At 38.9% G+C, this 23,445-nt stretch overlaps 1 protein-coding gene across 3 annotated transcripts in view; it reads right to left on the bottom strand.

The window, feature by feature from the left end:
• cntn3a.1 (contactin 3a, tandem duplicate 1) overlaps positions 1-23,445 on the bottom strand; it is a 79,385-nt gene that overhangs the window by 16,727 nt on the left and 39,213 nt on the right. For 2 of the 3 annotated variants that reach the window (XM_027288595.1, XM_019274685.2), the window contains exons 6-13: positions 23,242-23,445; positions 22,369-22,471; positions 21,825-22,009; positions 19,012-19,151; positions 13,777-13,909; positions 10,119-10,269; positions 3,485-3,612; positions 875-1,050 (exon numbers count right to left, since the gene is read on the bottom strand). In XM_027288595.1, coding sequence (XP_027144396.1) covers positions 875-1,050; positions 3,485-3,612; positions 10,119-10,269; positions 13,777-13,909; positions 19,012-19,151; positions 21,825-22,009; positions 22,369-22,471; positions 23,242-23,445 — 1,220 coding nt within the window. The remainder of the gene's footprint in view (positions 1-874; positions 1,051-3,484; positions 3,613-10,118; positions 10,270-13,776; positions 13,910-19,011; positions 19,152-21,824; positions 22,010-22,368; positions 22,472-23,241) is intronic. The other variant, XM_019274686.2, reaches the window with a different exon arrangement.

Raw genomic sequence — 23,445 nt, 5'->3', positions numbered from 1 at the left:
CACAGTGTTAATGATAGTTTTCCTCATAGTTTAATATTGCTGCAACGAGATTGTGAGTGGACTGACTCGATTGCTATAGCATCCACACTTACACAAGATGCCGTGAGTCTGACGTCAGTCAAGTTTCATTCAATATATTCAAAGGTTTAATTTCCTGAATGGCCTTATATAGCCACCATCAGTTTCTTTACCACAACATGTCAGTTTAAGTCAAGTGTTTAAATAAACTGCAAGGCTACACGCAATTATAAAGCTCTTGTGATTGTTAATGATCATGCCAAATGGAAAAAACAAAACGAGATGATAAAGAAGCCAAAAGCTTTTCCTAATTAAAATAGAAAAATATTTGTGTTAAATGATCAAATGTAATGCATGGCTGAGCATTGCATAATGATTTCCTTGGTTGCTGCTTTTGTCAATCGAGGAGGTGTTATTACCAAGCAGAGCAAAGATACAGACCTGTGTTTAAAAAAAAAAAAACTAATCCGTATGACTTTGCTCCTGAAAATGTGAAGCTACAAATAAAGCTCAAGAGAAATGTGTTAATGCAATTAAGATCACTACTGTGTGCATATATAATTGCATCTATAATAAAAAGTGAGTAGGCAGACAAAGATCTTCTGAACAGTACAGAGTGTCTAACCATCTAACCATTCAAGTATGGCATTTAAGTGCTAAAGTCAAAAGCACAGTCACCATGTTCAAGTTGAAACACAGATTGTTAAGAGGATATAGAAGCACTTGGTTTTCATCTCAGAAAATGTTGCTTGGCCAAAACAAGTATCTGGTCCTTCACATACAGTACATTCTACAGTTCTACCATAATGAACTCCTTTATGTCTTACCACAAGACACAGAAAATCTGTAGACTTACCCCACCAACTTTTTCAAAGTACGCCCAGTGGCTTCCAAAGTGGATGAGTTGCTCGTTGAAGAACCAGGTAAACTTAAGGTCCAGTGTGGGATCATGGGATACCTGGCAGGGAAGTACAATACTCTCACCCACAGTCACGTCCAGATGACCTGCTGGACTGGTGATCACAGTTGACTCTGTAAACAGAGAGCACCATACCAACAGTGAGGTTTTCCTCTTTCAGAACAGTTATACTTTTTCCAGACTGCCCAGCCTGTCTGTTGTATGTATTTTAATACACTTATTTCAGCTAGCTTGTCTTTATTTCTTTATGTTCCCTGAACATTGAGAAATAATTGCAAAAACATGCCAGACTCGAAAACAAATCCTGTCCTCTGTCAAACCCTGTCCCAGATGTTAACCAAACAAAATAAATTACTTCTGAGTCTGCCAGTGAGCTTATATTGCATCGCCTTCTTTGAGTTTCATAAATCAAAGTATGGTCTTTATATATCACTAAATGACAAAAGAAAAAAGAAGCAAACCAAAGCTTTCAAACTCAGCCATTACAGCAGGTCAGAGCTGAGCGTATAATTTGGCTCTGTTTGTGCCGAGACAAAAAGCCATCCTATTTCATCCTCAGCGTGGTGTGCATCAACATAATCTTTGGTCCATCTCAGCTGGGTGTCTCATTCAAGAGCAGTGTGGTGCAAAGAATATAGCACAGGCTGAGAGGCCCATACACCAGTCCACTGTGAATTATGCATGCATGTCATAAGCATCTAATGGACAGGCAAGCCAATGCAGCATGTCAGGGGGAGTAAAGGTCTATATTCGGCTCTGTCAAAACAAGCCAGCTTGTTTATCTCACACCCCCTAAGGAGAACCGACTGGTCATGGCAGTGCATTCCAGGTGAGTCTTAGGAAAGTTTGGCACCAGATGCAAAATAAGAGGGGTAAAACTTTCTGCTTCCGATTGCAAAGCTGTCACGCTCATTTCCTGTTATGACTGGAAGAAAAATCACAAATTGGCTCCCTCATTTCGTACAGTGTGCTCCGTGCATGGCAGTTCTCATTCTGTAAACCTATGGAATGACAGTATGTTTTAAAACAACCATAAAGAGATGTGTTTATTTCTTACATATATAATCGGAATTTAAATGTTTCCATTTGAATTAGCATAGGAACTGCTGAGATCTGAGCCTCACTTGAGTCAAAATTATACGTCTGGGATGAAGTGGTAGCTGACATCGACCTCTGGTGCAGTGTAAGGATTGATCTGCAGGTGAATGCAATTAACTGTAATTGACTAACCAGGAGACAAACCACGTCCAGAAACATGTCCAGTACGCTCCCGGTTCAACATTCACAGTTTCTCTTACAAACTAAACAAGTACTTACCTTAAATTGTATTTAAGGAAAATAATGGTTAGTAGATTAAGCTTTTATTAAGAGGAAATGTCAAAATGTGTCATTTATCATTACCAAGCAAAGATATATATTTTTTCTTTACTGTTTCCTGCTTCTTTTTCTGTTTAATAAAAAAATAAAAAAGCATTTATTTATTGTACTACTAGTTTCATTATTGATGCACTGACTTGTAAGCAGTAGCTGGCAACACAGTGGTGGTTATATTAAACTCATACTACATAATATGTCAGATATATATTTCAAGTTTTTGTTTGTAAAACATTCTGCAAAATACTGTTCTTGATTTTGTAGTACTTGAATACATTTCATAATTCATATTCCACATAAATGTATACACACATGTACATATACAGTACACTGTATACATGTAAAGAGGCTGTGGGGGGTAAAGGAAAGCAAAATTCGGCTTCTGTGAAAGTCAATTTGCAATTCAAAAAACTTGTGAAGAGGAATCACCAAAAGGCATTTTAATAGAGCACTGTTGTTGACTCTGCTCTTTAGAAAGACCTAGAAAATCCATTGCGCTGCAGAAGTGTGTGATTTAAATGGATTGAAATCTTAAACAAACCGAGCATGGCTATGAGCCACCGTGCAGGAAAATATGAATTAAACATTGAGGCGCATGAATGCAATGAGCCTCATGTCTCGCTTCCTCCAGCCACTGCCAATCAACTAATTGGACTGAATATCTGTCAGGTAGGAAAAGGCTAGTTTTTATAGCAACTCTGCTGCACTGTTTGTTCATCAAGTGTGCAGTGAGGGTCAGTGTTGGTTCATTTTAGATGCAGCACTGGCTGGTTGTGAGTCTCGCACCTCTTGGGCAGACTGCCAGATTGTTTGTTTTATGTTCCTCCAAAATGCTCACAACCATAAATTATGTGTTAGTTTATTAGAAAGGCTGGATAACAAATCCTTAAAGAGGCTTGGTGTTCAAATACATTACATAAATACAGAAATAACCACTAATGTAATTCATTAAATTCATGACACAGAGCATACATGCTGTTTATGTCTTGAATACATGTGGTGTTGATGTAATTGTACTGTTTTTTTTTTATATTATTTTCTCTATGTATAGTAGAAGGGCAGATGTCACCATTGAAACAGCTAATGGGGATAAAATAAACAATACACAAGCAATGTCAATTAAAAGAAAACCAACCAGGGCTGATGTTTGAAGTCAAGAAAATAATACCTTACCTTTAACCAAAAGGCTGCCAGCACTACTTGCGACTCCAAACTGGTTTCTTGCAACACAAGTGTAGAGTCCAGCATCCATTTTACTGACATTAGAAATCCGCAGGCTGCCATTATCCAGCACAGTAACTCTGTGGGTAAAAAGTATATCACCATATTAGCCCAACTGACAAGAAAATCAAGTAAAACGGAAATACAGCTATACATGTGGAAGCTTTGTGTGCCATTTCATGCATTCAAAATCTATCTAAAAATCTATTCTAAACGAGCAAGTCCAGTGTCCTAAAGCATTTCAACTTTAGCCTGGAGTTTATCTCTGAGAATTTTAATTGGCTCCCTGTGCCATAAGGAGAAGCTCAGTGTGAGGAGTTACAGTTTGATTTCTCAGCACTGAGCTGATAAGAACAGCGCAAGATCTCTTTATGGGAAAAAAAAAGTCTCATTTTGAGTTCAAGGGGATATCAGCGGGGATTCTAAATAAGTGAATGTTATAGATCTACTCTTACCGTATGAGCATATGGAAGAAATATTGCTTCAGCAGATGTAAATACACTAAAATTGAATATGAACATGATTTTTTATATAACTTAGCTGTTACCTTACAGAGTGTTTGTCACATATGCTGTACAGTGCGTTTCTAGTTAAGGTACACATTTCAATACAGTTTATACAGCATCAAATTGCACATAAAACTGTCCCTAAAACAACATTTAACACTGTTGCAGTCCAAAATAAGTAAGTGTTTAATGAGGTTTAAAGCAGCACTGACATCATTTAGTCCATAATATTGTTAGGTTTAAACATAGACATGCTAAGAGCTCTGTAGCTGTTTATTTTTAACCTGGACAAATATTTTAATTAGTCTTTAATACATCTAAGAATACACAGTAAACATACAAACAACAACTCGCACTGCTACTAAGCTCCAACCCAAACAGTTCCTTGATTGAATCCAGTGGTGTCTTGTCCAAAAACAATTCAACCTGCGTGGTTTTGTGATAATACTGTAAAAGGAAGTTGAACCTCTGACAGACTGCACCAGCAAGTCCACATAACTAAGAGTTTCATTTCATCTTTCTTGTCATCAGTCAAACCTAACACAGAAAAAATGAACTACTATTATTATTTTAAGTGCTTGCAGAGTAGCATGAGCAGACAAATTTCTAAGCTTAAAAACTAAACTTCAGAAATGCTGATGGCCCCTCCTGAAGAGTTGAAAAGAGTTGTAGGGGGCTGACTCCTTAAAAGCATGTCAGTGTCAACAAGGCCTTGAATGCAGTGTGTACAAAAAACATGTGCACAAAGAACTTGCATAGAAATATGCATAATGACATTCATTCTGCCCATTTTCTAATGGATTGTGAGCAGAGTCATGGACATGGGGATGGAAGAGGAGAAACATTTCAGTGTGAGAGTTGTTTGGTGAACTTCACACGCCTGTAATAACCAAACACATTAGAGAAGCAAAATGAATGACAGGGTCACAGGTGACTGAGGCACACAATAAAAATAAAATGGTCTGAGTAATTCCTTTTATCCGTAATACCAAAATCGCATTTCGTGCTGCACAGAACGCTCCGAGTGAAAAGCTATGGGGATTTATTCATGTGCTTAGTGTAGAGATAACGCAACTCTTTTTACACACTAATTTAATCAAAACTGATCAGATCTCACTTATATCAGCTTATTATGATGTCAAATCACAAAATAATTCATTTTTAATACTGTTCATGTTTCATCCCTTTGTCTTTACTGTTATAAAAGGAATTCAGCTGGTTTAGAAATCACATTTTTCTATGTGTTCTGTTCTTTGATCTCTGTAATTAATGAAAGTAATCTATCATATCCCTAAAAGACAGCGTGGCAGTTTTTGCTGACCTCCAGCATTTTGTTTCTGTCTCACAGCTTTCCAGTGCACATACAGTACAGTAGGATGCTTTCAGGATACAGTAATCAGTGTTTTTTTTTTTTACTCTTATCCTGTTTTTCAGTGTAAACTGTCTAAAATAAATGCACTTTAAAATGTTTGTCCTATAAAGAAGTGTCAGCAACAAGCTGTAATTGTATAATACAGCTCCATTTTCTTTGTAAATTTTTACTAATTATAGCTTGATTCCGGTAGGTTGGCAGTTTGCTTGCTTGTCAATCTGAATGGGATGTGATTTACAACGGTCCAAATGTTGTCTTGTTTTCTATTTGTTAAAAACATTTCATTTGAGAAGAGAAATAGAGATATCAGACATCATAGGACAACATAATTCAGACACCGCCTCCCATCTCATGTCACTTCTTGTGGTGTGGCTGGAAGCTCTTGTAAAGTTTCACAATTTTATACATTTTTATGATGAATCGTGTATATGTGGCGCAAATTTGCAAAGGGTACCGGATAGGGCAGTGGTTCCCAACCTGGGTTCTGTGCTTCCCACAGGGGGGTGCCAAACATTACAGGGAGTGTGCAATGCTTTGTCTGCTCTGAGATTGTCCAAAATAGATTTTCACTTCACAACTACACCACAAGAAGCCATGTCTGGTCTTTTACATTCTTGGTCAGGTCCTGGGCAGAATGTGTCATTTGTGGCAAGAAGCTAGCTAATGAGAGCATGAAGCCAAGCAAAACCAAACAACATGAAGGAACAAAAACATCAAACCTGAAATGTTTTTCTTTTGGTGTGTGCATGTGTAAGTGTGTATTCAGGTTGAGGATGCGAAGAGAACTCAGTTTCTTTTAAATAGAAGTAGGGGGGATCCAGGGGAAAGGGTTTGGGTACCACGGAGATAAGGCTACGCAGACAAACTAAATGGTTTTACTGGTAGAACGGCACCTCAAAACCTGTTAGCATTAAAGAGATGAAAAATACATAATAACTTAAGTAGAGAACTAAAGTACATGATCTACTAGCAGCGGGTGCCCTGATAACACACTGGAGAAAAATTCAGTAAAAGGTCAATCACTCTCCATGATCATCACAGAGTGTTCATCTGTTGTAGATCTCTCGAGGGTAAAAATAACAATAGAGGCAGGCCAGGAGCCCATCCTTCAGTTGTCACACACTAAAGTCAAGAATCTGCCTTGCTGAGATGTCCTGAAGCAACTGAGTGCCTACCAGCTCTGATCTCCCCAGAGGGGGCAGGCATGACGAAAAAATTCCCCACAGGGATCAATAAAATATCACACTGTTAAAAATGAATTCCGTTGAGCTAACAAGACAGCCACTGCTTGTTGAACTAATAATTCATTTGGCCTGGTGTTATCAAAGTTATTGAAAACAAGCAATAACCATTACAGCTCATGTGCAGAGATTAATATTTTAATGATGTGAAACAACTTAACCGACAAGAGAAAGATGATTTTAATCATTGCCATGTGTTGATTTCTGTCTTGAATAAGAACTACACTGGGCAAACACTCAGTGCTTGTGGGAGAAATGTGTTATTGATGTTTTGATGGATCCAAAGCACAAATTGCTCCAGCTTCACCTCTTGCACAAAGTCAAGTAGAAAATCTTTCTACAGTTAATTTTGTCAGTTGGAAAAGTCATGCCATTTTGGGCAATTTAGATTCCACCAATCTTTGATACTGTCTTTCAAATGTGCTTTTAGAACAATTTCCTGACAATGTTTGAACCCTTAGAAATTAATTACCCCCTTGTCCTGCAAATCCTCACTCGAAGCTCCTATCTTATCTTCTAAACGGCACAACAGTATAATGGGGTTGAGCTGGTGTTTCAAACATAACTGGTTTGAAAGACAAACTTGGACAAGCCTTTCTAAAAGATCCCTAGGCAGCCTGGACCTCCCAAAATGATCAAAAATGACCTGTATCGCCTGCGAGGCAGGAAGAATTAAAAAACATTAGCCTCCTCTGCAGTGCCTATTCCCTGTGGAGCTGGGGGTATATCCTCCTAACTGAACTGAGGCCTTCCTTTGTAATGGACTATAACAAAGAGTTATGGATATGAGATGTCACAGGGATAAGACGTGCCATTAAACTGTGTAGTAGCCTATGTCAGGCTTTCTTCTCACCAAAGCTACAAAAGAACAGTGCAAGATAAAGATGTAAAGAGCATTAGCTGTCTGAAATGCTTTTACTTTGCTTCCTTTTTTTCCTCAAAGGCTGCCCTGGAGCAATTAAGGTATTGGGGAAATTTGTGGGGTACATAAAACTTGAGCAGTGTGATATAGTAAACAGGCACTTTACCTCAACATTATTGGCTGGTGTTAAAGTGAGCTATTGTCTGTAATCTTAAAGCATTCTTTGCCTCTCCATGGTGCAACAAAATACTAAAAGGCTGTAAATGAAAAACATTATTTTTAACATTAAAGAAGGATTGCATAATTAACTCAGTGCATTACTAGGACTCACGGTATTCTCAAGTATTTCTTATTAAATAAATTCAAGCAATGCACAGTCTATATTGGCAGCACATCCACAAAGCGGTCGCTGTTTTAGTAGCAGGATTATAAATGGACTCACATTACATGATGAAGCAATATATATTGTTTAGCGTAACAATCTTAAACACACTGGTTCACTCTAAAGGTAATATTCCTAAGAGCCATTTCCTATATCCGTTTTACAATTGCTGGCAGTGGTCAAGCAGTGAAATTAAATTATGGTAAGCACTTTATCGTTAACCTCATAACCTCTTTGTGTAAGTGCACACAGCAAACCTGTTATAAGGATATCTTGTTATACAGGCCTGGGATATGAGCTGATATAGGTATCGCTACTGGATGATTTCATTAACTAATCAGATCCCGCCTTGTTCTTAGTTGATTTGTTCTCCCCTGCACCAGATCCTTGAAAACATTATCCCTGGAAGATTAGAAGGAATTATGGGTATTTTAGTTGAGCCTGTGGGATGGATTAGTGTTGTGCCACCGCTGTAATAGCAATGGTTGCAGCCCCACTTCGATATGGAGGAAAGTGAATGCTAACGAGCCAGAAGCAGGGGAATAGGTTTCCGAGAAATGCAGCAATAACGTCAAAGCCTAACATCTTGTATGCAGCTCACCTACTTCAGAGCAAGGCTGTAATGTTAAATCTCAAATGGGGAATCTCTGCTTTATGGGCGCGATTGATATTGCACGTTGCAGTATGAATGCATTTTCCTTTCAATACTTAAGAGGATGATAAATCTGAAAGCTGAGTCAAACATTTAGCAGGCGTTTGCAACACATAATCTTGGTGCTGATTCTGCTGCTCCCCCTCAAATAAAACATCTCACTCCTGCAAGCAAGACGGTCTGGTACCAGTATTAACAATTAGATCGCACCTTCACTTCATCCAACATACTGTATGACAGGGGGGAGGTGAGACATGGCTAAACCTGCTGCACCCCCACTGTGGTGAGGATGGATATCCCAGAGGTTGGGTGTGAAAAAGCTGCTGAGCCAGTTGAACAATTAATCCCATATCAAATGAGAAATCTGGACCCCCACTACATCACCGCATGTGCTGGCAGGTGTGCTTTGCCTCCTGCTGGCACATTTCAGCACAAAATAAAGATGCTATCAGACTGAAAGTGGAAATTCATCACTGAGTGATTTGTGTAGACCGTGCTGTGTTTTATACAATGACACATTGTGGAACTACACCTGAAAGTAAACAGTTTCCAACAATACAATACAAAAAAAACTAAAAATAAAATCACACTTTATTCAATACATTTCCTGGCAGAACAGCAATTAAAAGTGTAAAAGCACATCAGGGTGTGTTGGTTCCAATTTAAACTTGTTGAATGTTTCAAGCTTGTGAGAACTGCATTAGTGCAGATGGTGACATTACAGAGGACGAAGATGTTCCTGTGACTGTCTGTTTGTGTTGGTGTCTATGCATCGGAAACAGAGAAAACACAAAGTTGGCTTTACTTTTAACAAAGGCCAATTATATGAATGTTTAAAGCTGCCTTCTACCATATTTGCATACCTCCTGATTGCTGCCATGTAAGAAGAAACAGTGTGAATCCCGATCAATCACTGACTACATCTTCAGGGGGCAAATTGGTTTCTCTTGTCTGATTAACATTTGTTTTTCCTTTTTCTTCTTCTCTCCAGCACGCTCGTATTGCATTGATCCATACTTAACCTGATTTCTAATAAAACAAGGTGTCCAGCTAGTTCCCCTGGTGTCACTACCACAATCACAAAAGAATGTGTGCTGTTCAGCCACTAGCCATTGATCAGGCCTTTGGGGGATTTCACCTGCTTCTTCCATGTCTCGCTGGTAGCCTGGATCATCGTCTGCCGTGTGCTCTAATGACCCTCCGGGCCTTACATGCTGCTAATGAGCTGATGGATCAGTGCATCGATCTAAGTGCTGCAGTCTACGAACGGCCAATTACCTCAAGTAAACAGTGCAAAAACCAGCTCTGAGCACAGCCAGGAGAGCAAAGTACAATAGAGTTCAGTGAAGAAATGTAGATAGAGGGGGGGAAGTGGTGGAGTGCAGAACATGTTATGAAATTCAAATTGTATTGTGTCACAATGTGGTCCTGTTCTTTGCAGTTTGTCACCATGAATATCAAGTAGGGAAAAATAAAACAACAAGTCGATGAATTCTGAAAGTAAAACAGACAAACTAAACAATGGTCCCATACATGCTGTGCTTCCTCCTGCACACAAAGAAACCTGGTACCTGTGGCTCTCTCTCAAGGCTTCCTTCCCCTTCCTCCAAGAAATCACACCCCGAGGAGACATCCTGGGTTTGCATTCGATCAGAACATCGCCACCCTGTCGGGCCAGAGTCTGGGCCTTCAACAAGTTCTGAGAGAAGTCTGGAGCGATGGCTGGTGGGAAGAGTGGAAACAAAGGGTTGTAAGTATTGTGAAGCAGACAGAAGAGGAAGAAAAAACACAGAGATGAGGTTTAATTTACTGTCGGCAGAGACAGAGGAGCAAAGGGGGTAGAGCTATTGAGAAAATGAGAGTGGAGGAGCAGCCTAAAAACATGCAGGTCACTCGATCCATTAGGTAGGTCAGCTCTCACATCCTTTTCTTTCTATACACATTGTGCGCACTCACCCAGACAGACTCACATGCACACATGAATGGAGAGCAGCAGAACAGACACGGTACATCATTTTTAAGAAGACATTTTATTTAAAAGTAGGTGGGTTTCCCAATCCCATGAATTTTCCTTAGGAGGACATTATGCATTAAGAATTAAGCTGAGGGGCTCCGAAGCAAAAAATGAGAGAATGTAAAATGAGAGGGAGGCTTTGTTGCTGCTCCTTTAGGCCTTAATTACTAAGGCGCCGTCGTCTGGAGCTGTTTTGTATGCGCACCGACTCAGCAGAAAGCTCTTCAAAGTGAACACGCAGCCTGGCGCCAGTGACATGGCTGAGCACCTGCCAAAGCATGGCAGTGCATGCGCATACACAATAATACACACAATGATGCGCATGTATTCATACACACGTCGCACCTTACAATTATGTCTTGACACTAAATGTGAAATGCCAGCGTTTCAGCAATGTTTCCTCAATCAACACATTTGTCATATTTCATCAAAACACATGCATTTGTAGGAGCTCAGATATTAAAGCCAGAGTTGGAGGAGTTACAGTTTATCCTCATGTATATTAAATGAAGGTACTACAGAATAAAAACAGATTCTCTCCCGTCTGTAGCAGCACCACATGAAAAGAGTAAGACATTCCTAGAATGTATCATTCTTTAAGATAATGTTTTTCACTACTGCATGACATTCGAAATAAAAACATATAATGGCATACGATGAGCATATAATAGGATAAAAAAAGTTTCAGAACAATTATAGTAATTTTAAAATTGTATAATTATGGATTCATTTATGGATTATTTAATGATTTGATTACTCAAAATGATAATGGCATTTTACACTTTCTGGCCTCTTATAGACAAAATGATTGATTAATAAACCAATAATATAATTGTCATATTAATCAATGATGAGAATAATTGCTAGCTGCAGCACAGACAGATCCATAGATCTTATCTGCAGTAACTGCAGTGTGGCTTTGTGACTGCACTGTACTGACAAAACTTATTGTATAAATATTGTTTACTCTTAAGTAAAGAGGTGCAGATTTTTAGTCTCAATCATTAGCAAGTAGAGTGTTAGATAAGTCTTCCAATACAGACAGGTTATCATTATGAGGATGTCAACATTTAATAAATGATGAAAAATAGTGCAGTAGTCGCCTGAATGTTCACATAATACTTTGTGGTGTTGTACCGATTGATCTGTTTCAGACCTGCACACCTACAGTGTAGTCATTAAAACCTGCTCAGAGGCTCTGCGAGTTCTGCAGCTTCAACCCTGCCTGCATACTGTAAAGCAGTTACTTTGTGTCGAGCTGCCAATCAGAGTTATGTATGTTTCTAAACACAAGCTTCTAAAGCTGCTGTGTCAGGAAGTGAAGTGGCTTTGATACTTTACTAATGCCTTTGTGTCAAACTGCCACAGAAAAGTGCTGTGAGTGCTTATGCAAGGATATAAAACAAAAGGCTTTTTTCATAACCTGCTTATACAAAATACATCAAATACAGTTAGCAAGGAAAGTTTTCACTTCATTTAGTAAAGCCAGTTACATAGAAGCTAATGCCTAAATCTATTCAGGGGCATATGACATCTCAGCCTTTCATGGTACCTGTACCTGCTAGTCGTCAACAATCTCCTTTTTTAAAATGATTAAAGCCTGAAAGACCTTAAACCTATTAAACTTTCTATTAATGTAACTCTACATTAAAAGGAGGTTTTAATTTTATGCCCAAATTCCTGTCATTATAAGTTGAAACTTTAACATGAAGTTCATAATTACATTTTTCTACAATTAGTAACTCTGAAATAAAGATAATTGAGATTAAAACTATCTCACCATTCTGGAAAAATATACTGTCAGAACAAATTATTAAACTATAGATTATCTAAGAGCTATTAACTGATAGCAAATTATGATAATAGACAAGTGAAATTTAATTAATACAAGAAACAATTAGTAACATTGTTAGCATGTTTAGCTACCATAACATTCAATACAACCAGTTGGTGTTAAACAATGTCTCCAGTCAAGACAATCAAATCTTTAATAACAATGCTTTTATAGTTATAATGGCAAAGATTAACTATTTTATATAATACTGAACACAGCTGTGCTGGGGCAAAGACAATCAGGAGGTTGTGTTAAGTATTTAAATAATACAACATATACTGTAACTAACAAAGAAAATTGTTGCTCTCATCCACAGCTGTTCTCAGTGCGCACATCCCCCAGCAAACCAGTTGTTTTCACTTTTCCAGCTGAGGGCTGAGTCGTATCCAGTGTGGTCACTTGATTATGAGAGTAGAACTAGGGTGCACTTCAGGGCAAACTACTGGCCAAAGAACTGTAGACACGAATGCCTTTTCCTCAGTTTGCTCAACACAAAGGCAGGGGCGCCGCCAGGAATTTTGGGCCCCATGACAAAAAAATCTAATTGGGCCCCCTCTGCGCAGCTGTTGTCACCACATCTCTAGGACCTAACTATCCCATCAGAAGCTTTACATAACTCTAATTAAAGGCTTGCAACTGTACTAGCACAATATTTACTGCTGGTGATTTGTACATGCATGCAAGTCTGCATACAGTACGCAGTGCAGTTCACTATTTGATGCAAGATTAAAAGCCACCATAAAAATGTGCTAAAGGCCATTTTTATTTAAATTTAACTGAGCAAAAAAATAAAGAGATAATTCATTTCATTATTATATTTGAAATATATATACTCAGTGATGATCGTTTAATAATTTTATATTGGTATTTTTTGGGGCCTATTTTTTGGGGCCCCTGTCAGTCGTGGGCCCTTGAAATTTTTCCCCACTATACGGCGCCCCTGCACAGAGATGACAAAAACATTTACAGTAGCTTTTTATGTGTTCAGTTCTAAAAGAGAGTAGAGGGGAGTTTATCCTTACATGCATGCTATACATACAGCCTCGTTTGTTAAATGTTGTTCATACCAGAAAATAGAGAGCGATGACTAAAAAAATGAGCATTCTTGGCGATCTAACTGGCAAAATGGCAGACATATGTAGCAAATGTTCTGCCAGTGTGACTGGGTGTAAGAGTTATGGCCTCAACTGTGGACCTAAATTATTGCGCCCCCACCAGCCAGAGTGGTATGGTATTTATTTGGTAGCTTTTGCACATTAATCATCTTGCCAAATGACATGCTTATTATGTACCATCTGACAGTGACTAAAGAGATAACATGAGAAGAACTTCACCGAATGCATTTATAGAAATCAACAAAGTCCTGTGTGTTTAGACTTACCTATGACTCGGAGCTCAGCGTTGGTGAAGATTCGACCATGCTTGTTCTCTGCCACACACTGGTACATGCCGATGTCAGCCAGATTCAAGCTGTTGATCGTCAGCACTCCATTATTCACCTGAACCCTGTCCTGCTGAAGGACACAACACACAAACACGCACGCTGAAATCTGCTGTGCTAACCTGACAACAAACACTAAACAGGTTTAGACAAGGTGAACAGTCAGCGAGAGACTTGAGTGGATGCCTCTGGTGCAAAAATACGCCCCTGTAGTCCCTGAGGGTCACATCTGATCAGGACCTTGCATGTGCTGGGACTGTGGTATATGCCTTAAAGTGCTTAGGCCCCTGATTAATCAATATGAAATGAAAGTACTGTTATCAACATCAGATTATGTCTCTCTTTTGTCCCATGTCTATGCTACTGCTTAAAGCTGCATTAATTGATTTTTTAGACACTTGGGAGAAGAAAAAAGCTGAAAGAAAAAAAAAAAACCACACACCCATTATATCATGACACATTATTGCCATATAAATCTGTCATATACATGCGCCAAGCATAAAGCATCATTTAGAGTCATGTTTCTGGCCACCAGGGTCCAACATTCACCATCTTTTTTAGCTCGATGGTCTCCTGAGAAAGATATCAGGGTCTCCAGCTAGTCGCTAACTGTCTGTCTGCTGTTGCTGGGGAGGTAGTCTACAGTGGGTGATAATTCCCTGTGGTTTCGTCACGACAGTTGCCCCTTTCATGTTACATGCAGTCATTTGATCCATTGTTAATATAAAAGTATTGATTAGTGGAGCTAAGAGATAAGTTTAATCAGCCTCTGTTGAGAAAGGAAGAAATAAATCCTCAGGGCTTTGGTCCAAACAGCATGCTAACAGGTTACAGTAACTGGCCTCAGATTCACATGAGCCGTTCTGGCCCTTAAAATGCTGTCTGAGAGAACTCAGTGGATGATCCTTCAGCAAATCTGACGTTAATCCCTGAAAGGACTGACACCTATTTATATCACAATACCATCACAGAACATAGAGTATAAGCATACTAGATTCAAGGATTTCTGAAATACACAAGAATTTCAAGACAGTTATCTATATAATTCCTTCAAATCGTATGTCTATTTAATGTAACACTAATGTCACTGTAATGAACTAACCTACTTAAACCAACTTTAAAGCTGGTTTTGCTACTCTCTTTTACAGAGGATGACAGTTACCAGCAATTATAGAGCAATTTCAGTGGAGGGGTGGCCTATAAAAAGAAAAACAGCAATACTATTACCATTACTCTATACTACTTAAATATTATCACAATATCTAGATACATTTGAAAAATTGCTGTTTCTCAAATGGAAGGATCAGTGTGTAGGATGTTGTTGAAGACCCACAGCGTCTGCAGACATAAAAGGCTCATTCTAAAATAACAAAGACATAATGATTCTTATTTTTAGGTGATTATACACTAATGAAAGTTATAAATGTATATTTATTTATTAAATGTTATTGTCAATATTTATCTTTAACCAAATGTTAGCTTATCAACCATTAAACATAACAACATTATTAACCATTAAACATAACAACATGTCTGCGGATGATATTTTGTATTTGTTTCATGATTTTCACTTTTAGAAATGCGAAACATATTTTTTAAGGAGAACTTAAAAACAGTCCAATTAGTGCCCTAACTGTATCACATCCTAGGTGTTAATATGAGAATGCTGGACAAAAAAACACTTTGAGGTGGGTAATTAGGGCTATGTATGGACATTTTAAGTACCACGATGCCAAATGTGTTAATTCTGATGAATGGCCTGATCTAATTCAAGCTTTAGCCACACTTTTTATCTCCTCGGGGGGGGTGATAATTGAAACACTGCTAATTTTCTGTGGTCTTAATAGGCCCGCGGTGACTAGATGTAACCCCCCTCTGCTTAAGATAGCACTGAGACATTATCAAGCGGTGGTTCAAATCAAACCTCTGAGGAATTAGTTAGTAATACACTGCAGCACGCAGGCTATTTTGTACTGCAAGTATTACAGAGTGTTAGGTGGCAGAGTAAAACATAATGCTGTTTGTCTGAAAGTAACTTGCGATTTTAAAAACGCCTACGCAGAGTACAGATCTTAATAACACCTGCACAAAGTTCTTCTCTTCCCACTGTTTCCTTTTGACCTTTACAAGGTTTGGCACTTCTTTCTGCTCCCTTTTTATAGTTGTGTCAATTTGAGTGTGGCAGCACTCACTGTTCTTGCCCTTGATCTTTCTCACTGAGTGTAGCTGGACCTTTTAATGTCACTGACAAAGTAGTCCAGAGGGTCCAGCCGCCAGTCTGTCTGTCGTCTGGAATCATTACAGCACTGCTACTTGGAAAGACAAGGACTGTCCCTTAACATCAGTCAGTGACACTGCTTAGGATTTTCAAATGGGGCTCTTTCTGAGGTCAGTTCACACGATAGACACACGGCTGACCTGGCGCAAAAGTTGCGGCCAGAGGGGGTCCTGGGTGGGGATGGATGCGGCTGTTTCCAAGTGGAATACCACAAGTCTGTGGGTTTTTGGATGGGACTGGATGCTCATATGTGTGCTCAAGGGGAAAAGGATGCGAGGGGGGGGGCTTTGAATAGATGATAGATGGTCCCTTTTAGGTTACACAGTGCAAGGGCCCAGGGGGATGAAAGAGATGAAAGAGATCTGTGTAAGTGCATGGGTCAGTGGCACACTACGCTATTCTGTACCCACTGCCCTGTTAAAAAACCCCCAGAGACTCAGTGGTGGCTCTATCACAATCTCTTTAGCACTGGAGACAAATGGTGGCATTCGTCTGCTTTATGGCTATCATTAATTATGCTTGACTCTTCTCTGATTCCAGCACTGTTTCGTGTTGAGCTCTGAAAAGGCAAGTCGTGGATGCTCTGTTGTGTGATGTAATGATCCCGATAGCACTTAGATGCGCTAAATGAGTCCCACAACAACAGTAACTCCTCAGAAGGCAGGTTCCTGACTTTGGAGGTTGAAGGTAGGATTCTTAAAAACTCACACTCTTGTATGTAACTAAAAAGGGAAGCTGGAGGTGGAGTGGAAAAATACAAGCGCGAGTGGGTCCTTGTTTCACCGGGGTGACATTTTGAAGTGACAGCCCTCCTCTGCGCCATTTAAATCCCTTGGAGGGGGCCCAAAATGAGGTGCAGAGAGAGAGAGACGATAAAGGATTAAAAGAGAGCGTAAGAAAGAGAAAGAGAGCACCAGAGATGCTGAGATAAAGTGAGAGAGAGGGGGAGAGGAGGGCTGATCCAATCTAATGAGGAATAACAAATGGCCCCCTTGGCCTTCCTCTCCTTCTCCCTCTCTCTCTACATCGCTGACCTTTGGGTTTGGAAATTGATTTACTGTTGCCGCTGTTGATGGTGGCATTTTGAAAATGGTAACACCCCACCTCATTAATATAGCCACATGTACAGAGAATATGTTACCTTGGCCACCCACCAAAGGAATATTTTACTTATTTACAAATCAATACTGGAGATGCAGAGGTGGAGTGACAAGGGTTTCCTGTGGTTAAGGATGTGAGGCAAATAGAGGAAGTGACCTTTGTCAGCGCATCCAAAATTAATAAATAACATATCAGCCATGAATGAAAAAAGGAAATTTTCATGACAATGATGCCTATTAAAATCTGACTTACTGCACATACAGGATTTGTAGATAACTACTTCTGTGTCATAATGGCAAACCATATAGAGCGCAAAACTCTGTAATCTCCTTCACTGCATGTGCATTCTGATTTATCTCTCCAATTAAAGGGGTCCTTAGATTTCAGATATTATCTCAGCTCTCAATCCAAGTTACAGAAAAACTAAAATCCACCTGCCCCCTTGAAAGACATGTCCAACAAAACGGCAATAATCCGGTTTTGGGCTCATTATCCGATCCATAGACGATCAATGACTGTGATTCACTGGAGCTGTTCTTTGTAGGCAGAAAGCACACTTACTCCAGCGGCACAAACACAAAACAAGGCAAGTTGCCTGAATGTGAAATGTATTTTGGATGATAAGGCATTTTTCTTCCTCCCCAGAGAGAAAAGACTTAATGATAAAATTGAAAGTAGCAGATAGGAGAGATTGAGCACTAAATTGTCAACAGAGTCCCTGGTTGATGACAGGCAGAAAATGGCATCACTTTGGCTTCTTTGCAAAACACATACAAACATCCTCCCCCAACACATACACACACACTTTGGATGCCAAATTTAGTCCCAAGAAAATACAGCCATTTCTAAGTAACATGTTCTTGCCAAGTACAAGCAGATGAGTTGGAACCATTATTTACTTCTAAGCAAAATGAAACCAAAAAACAGTGAAGCGTTTAACTGAGATGAATCTACTGTAATCTTATCGTCTTTCACATTAAATTAACTTTATCTCCACCCCTTAACTGCCAAGGGGCAGACCGATCCGACAGATTAACAAAACAGTTTTATTGCAGCCTTCAGCAATGTGTTTTATTGTATTGTGTAAATAATGCTTTACACCTTCATAAGATTCAATGTAATTAAAGTTGAAAATCTGATTTTATAATATGTAATAATATTTTTTCTTCTTTCTTGGTTGTGTGTCTCTAAGTGTCAGCCCCATGATGAACTTGCAAGTACAGGGTGTACCTGTACCCAGCTAGGAACGGCTCGAGCCCCCCATGACCCTGATAATAGATGGATGGATGGATGGATCCTCTTTTTGATATCAAACACATATCTCATGGATCTAAATGTATACATAATATACAACAAAATGTATACAAAACAATACAATTTTTTCGGGGTGACTAACAATGTGGCTTTTTGGGTTAAGAGCACAGAGAAGTGTTTGAAAAATCCAATGTACACTAAATATTTCAATAAAGTTGGAGCAAAAGCTGGGTGTGAAGCTATGCCTGCAGGATATTTGTAAAGCCATAATTTGAAGTATCAGAATCAGAAATACTTTAATAATCCCAGGGGGAAATTATTAGTTGCCTGGTTTGAAAATACATTTAATATTTGATGATTCTGCCAACATTCTTGCCACAACAAAATGAAAAGGTAAAAGGATCATCTGATGTTTTTTAGTGTGTGTTATTGGGGGTTTAGTGCTGCGTGGAAAGTGTGGATCATTTTCATGTTCATGTTATTTGTTTTCGTCATCAATTGCAAAAAAAACCCATCAACCACAGATAACAAAGTTCCCTTACCTCCATGTGGTCCATGGGCTCTCCGTTCTTCAACCAGCGATATGAGGGTTTGGGTTTGGCACTGGCTTTGCATTCCCACACCAGAGTGTCATCAATAGTCTTCTGAACATCCTGTGGCTTCTCAGTCAAGTGAGGTGCAGCTGTGAGGTCACATACCACATACTGTAAATGGACACTTTAATGCTACAAAATGCTTGAGCATCATTTTAAAATGAATCAATTGACCAACCAAGCGGGCAATTAGTTCATTAAGGAAGCATCCAAGGGCACAAATCATAAATCCACTTCCAATGAACCCAAAGCCTCTTATTGAAAAAAATATATAAATAAAAACAACTGTATTAGCTTGACATGAGGAAGGATCAATAGTGAATGACTGAGGGGTTGAAAGCTGAAGGATAAGCAATTGGATTTACTACAACCAGCTTGAATTAGCTGTACTGATGCAGATCTTTTACAAGAATCAGGTTTACTGCTCATATTATATTTCTTGCAGTGCTTACAATGAAAGGGTGGTCATTCATTTTAAGAAATGCCGTTAATAACACAGGTTATATTCCCTTTTTGTCTTTTCAATCCATAGAGAATATGCCTGTATATTTATGATGGTGGTCCTGGTGTCACATAAATGACGAACACCTTATCTGTGGCGACAGTGTAAGAAAATTTATGGCTCTTGTGAAGCACCCACATAAATACAGAATGCCCTTCCAGGGTCAAGGGGACTGAGGTAGTTGAGACAGTCTGTCTGCTTGCCTAGCTGTGTTACTTTGATAATGTAAAAATAATAACGCAATTAAATATTCTCAATTGAAATAGCCTTTTTGTCTCTCGGCGTAAGCATGAAAGTACAGTTACAGTTGAAACAGTATCCATTCATTTAGTGTCAAGGACTTTGCGAGCAAATACTCACCCACGCAAAGGAACTTAAACTTTAAGGAGTTTTTCATACAAAATACAGACTCTTCTTTCAGTAGGTCATAATGTGGAAATGTCTGAATCTGTTAAAAGCAGTCATGGTGTTCTCTATGGAGCCCAGAAAAGTTTTAAAGTTTTGTTATGGGGAGAAGTTGACTGTTGTATCCTGTCCAGAATAGGTGTTTAGAAACTGTGTTCTGTCAACTTAAAAGGCAAAATCATCAAAACGTTAGATGACAAAAAAAATGTCTGGAAGCATACAGGACAAAACAAAATTGTGTTACAGTGTGTTAAAACGAATGAAGGTGTTTCGTGCTGATTGTATTTCCTATCTTTGGTAACAGGGCTGCATGCATTGCCTGAAGTGCATTTCACATGGTAAGAACACTCATTCAAGCCTTTTGTAAAAAGCTCACAGAGAGGAAATGTTTGGCATCCCCATATGAGAAATGAGATAATATTTTGTTATCAGTAAACAAGCTCTCTTTATGCTCTTTCTATGAGAAGAAACTGCATAATAAATATATTCGGAAACAAACGAGCAGTACTGAATTGAAAATTTATCACTCTACAGAAACAAATACTACATGACACCCTGTTAACAATATTACAAATTACACCATCAGAGATAACATAATGGAAGGAAAGACACGATGCTTCCATACAAAGTCAATCTGATTGTGTGTGAGCCTATTCAAATGCAGTCAACTGCTAAACCATAATCTAATTTCATAAATCCCCTGGAACTACAGAAGGACAATTAAGTGGGAAATCGAAAGAGAGGCCACCCCTTATTGTTCCTGTGTTCGCATTGGTTGGGTGTCACAAACACCACATCCCCCTATTGATTCTCCTATTCTTCTATAGAGTTGATGGATGTTCCACAAGCTCCTGTCTATGAGAGTTTAAAATGAGATTACAGATTTTTATCACCTGGCGGCTGGCCAGTCTGCAAGGCTTTGAGATGAGACAGGACTTAAATCTTACAAGTTGAAACATGACTTCCACACAGCAAGAGCAGAGGCCATGCAACATAGTACCAGGACAGCAAAAGCTACAAGTTATGACCTTGTTTACAAATTGACCATAACGTAACTATACCATTTTCCATTGTTTTAGGACCACTAAGTCTTCAAGTCCCAGTGCTGGGATGGTATACCACTCTATGAACAGGAACTTCTCTTTAAAGTGAGCATGTTTAATCCTCAGCCTACCTACAGTTACTGTGAGCATTTCATCTTACCCACAGGTGCTGCAAAAACCTATATTATCATATCAAAGACATCCTTCTTCACAGGAAAGAAAAATCTGAATTTGATGATTTCAGTTGAGCACATCCCTACAGGGCCTTGTGGGCAGACATCATCAATCCATAAACTGCAAAATAATGGAGAGAGAAACCATAAAAATCCTTCATCAAGGGCCATTAAAAGCTCTCTCAGAATATGGGCCGTAAGTCCAGTGTTGGTGAGGGAAAAACCACCTCTCCCTGAAAGGTGGTATAAATCTATGTGCTACCGCTCCATGTTAGCCACTGGCACAATAAAGAGCTTGTCAAAAATGAACTACTGGTAATAGTTTAATTTAATACCACATCCAACTATATGATGCAGTTATATATGAGTTCTAATAAAAGCTACAGATTGCATGACAACAAATTAAACTTTTTGTTAGACTCACAACAAAGCTGCAAGATTTTCAATCAGGCCCAGCAGTAGTGAACCTGTGAGGCTATGAATCAATGGGTTGAAGATCTGGCAAAAGTCTATAAATGTACATGATGTGTAAGGAAGACGGCTGACAGGTTGAACACATAAGATATGCTTTGTTCCCAAGACAGGGGGTGTGTAGTCAGGTACATTTTAGATCAAAGTCAGTAACATCCTCCTACTCACCATAGAAAGACAGCTTTCCTTTAACTGAGTTTCTCCCTCTGCTGTTTTCAGCCACACATTCATATATCCCTGCATCCTCCTGCTGGAAGTAAGGGATTTCTAAAACTCCACTGGCTTTATTTATGTCCACTTTCCTGCCAAACGAGGCTCCATCCACTCTTCTCCAGCTGATAGTTGGCACTGGGCTAAAGGAATGAAAATATGACACACAGCAAGGCCACAAAATGAAAAATACTCCTGGTCTTTTTTCTTGGGACATACAACATGCATGATATCACTGAATACTAAAATTACACAGATAAACGATGTTTAATTATTCTAACATTGACTGTAAGCAAAACAAGAAAAAAATCTTTAAAATGTGAAATCACAAGATTACTACACAGGGTCTTCACACATTACCATGCAGCTTAGATTGTAACTGTGGTACAAAAATATAATAATAATACTAATACTACTACTACTACTACTACTACTACTACTAATAATAATAATAATAATAATAATAATAATAATAATAATAATAATACGCAGTGGGACGTACTTTCCAAGTGCAAAACATTCCAGTTTGACTGTTGAGCTTTTAGCGACAGGGACAACTTCAGGGAACTGCACTTCGATTTTTGGCTCATATTCGCCCATCACACCTGGAGTTACAAAAAGAAATATAGAAATGATGCCATGCATGTCTGAAGGGAATTCTTTCAGCTCTAAGCTTGAAAAGGTCACAAAGAAACAAAATCAAAACAAAGCTCAGGTCATGACTGTGTTACCTAAAAGAAATTGTAACACAGTCTATACTGTGTCCAGGGTCTGAGGGGAAAAACTGAACTGTAGATTTTCTGACTACTATTGGGATTGTGATTTTAAACTAAATACTAAGTATTTTTTTTAAATAGTACACTCCAGACCTGTATTCTGTTCTACATACCAAACAAACAATCAAACATCTACTAATACACCTTTTCAAATCTATTTAGTTTCACCCTGAAACGAATCAGATGAAATTATGCTTGTTTCCTCAAGATATTGACACCAGCCATCCTTACGGTTCTTACGATGGTTTTCTTTAGCAAAACCATCCTTGTCTGAGAATAAAAATATAGTGAACACACTCAACAGACAACAGCAAAAAGTTTGGAAAGTTTTTTTGTAAGCCAAATCAGAGACATGAGTAAGCTAAATATCATTTAATTTACTGCCAATAGTTAGGCGACAGCCGGCAAAATCAATGATTGCCAGCTAAAACTTTCACCTCTTGTTTCATAACATGTCAGCTCGCCAGGCTATTGCTAAGTCAAAGCACCTGCAACTTGAAAGTCATACTGCCTCACATTCGATTTCAAAACACAGACAATTCATCACTCTGGCCCTACTTTGTATCCTATGTATAGTAAGTAGGGTAAAACTCTCATACCATCGACCCGTAGCACTAGAGGAGTTGGTGGTCCTTGAACGCTGCTTTTGGTGACCGTGTTGGTAACGACACATGTGTAGTTGCCCACATCAGAGGGTTCCACTTTGGCGATGTAAAGGTTACCTGTCTTCTGGGACACAAATCGCCGTGTGTCCTGGATGACGAATGACGGGTACTCATTGAAGATCCATGTGAATGTAAGTT

The sequence above is a fragment of the Larimichthys crocea genome, chromosome XV, assembly GCF_000972845.2.
Source record: "Larimichthys crocea isolate SSNF chromosome XV, L_crocea_2.0, whole genome shotgun sequence".
Classification (NCBI taxonomy): Eukaryota; Metazoa; Chordata; class Actinopteri; family Sciaenidae; genus Larimichthys; species Larimichthys crocea.
Note: the sequence above shows the minus strand (reverse complement) of the source record. Positions and strands in the feature narration are given on the sequence as shown.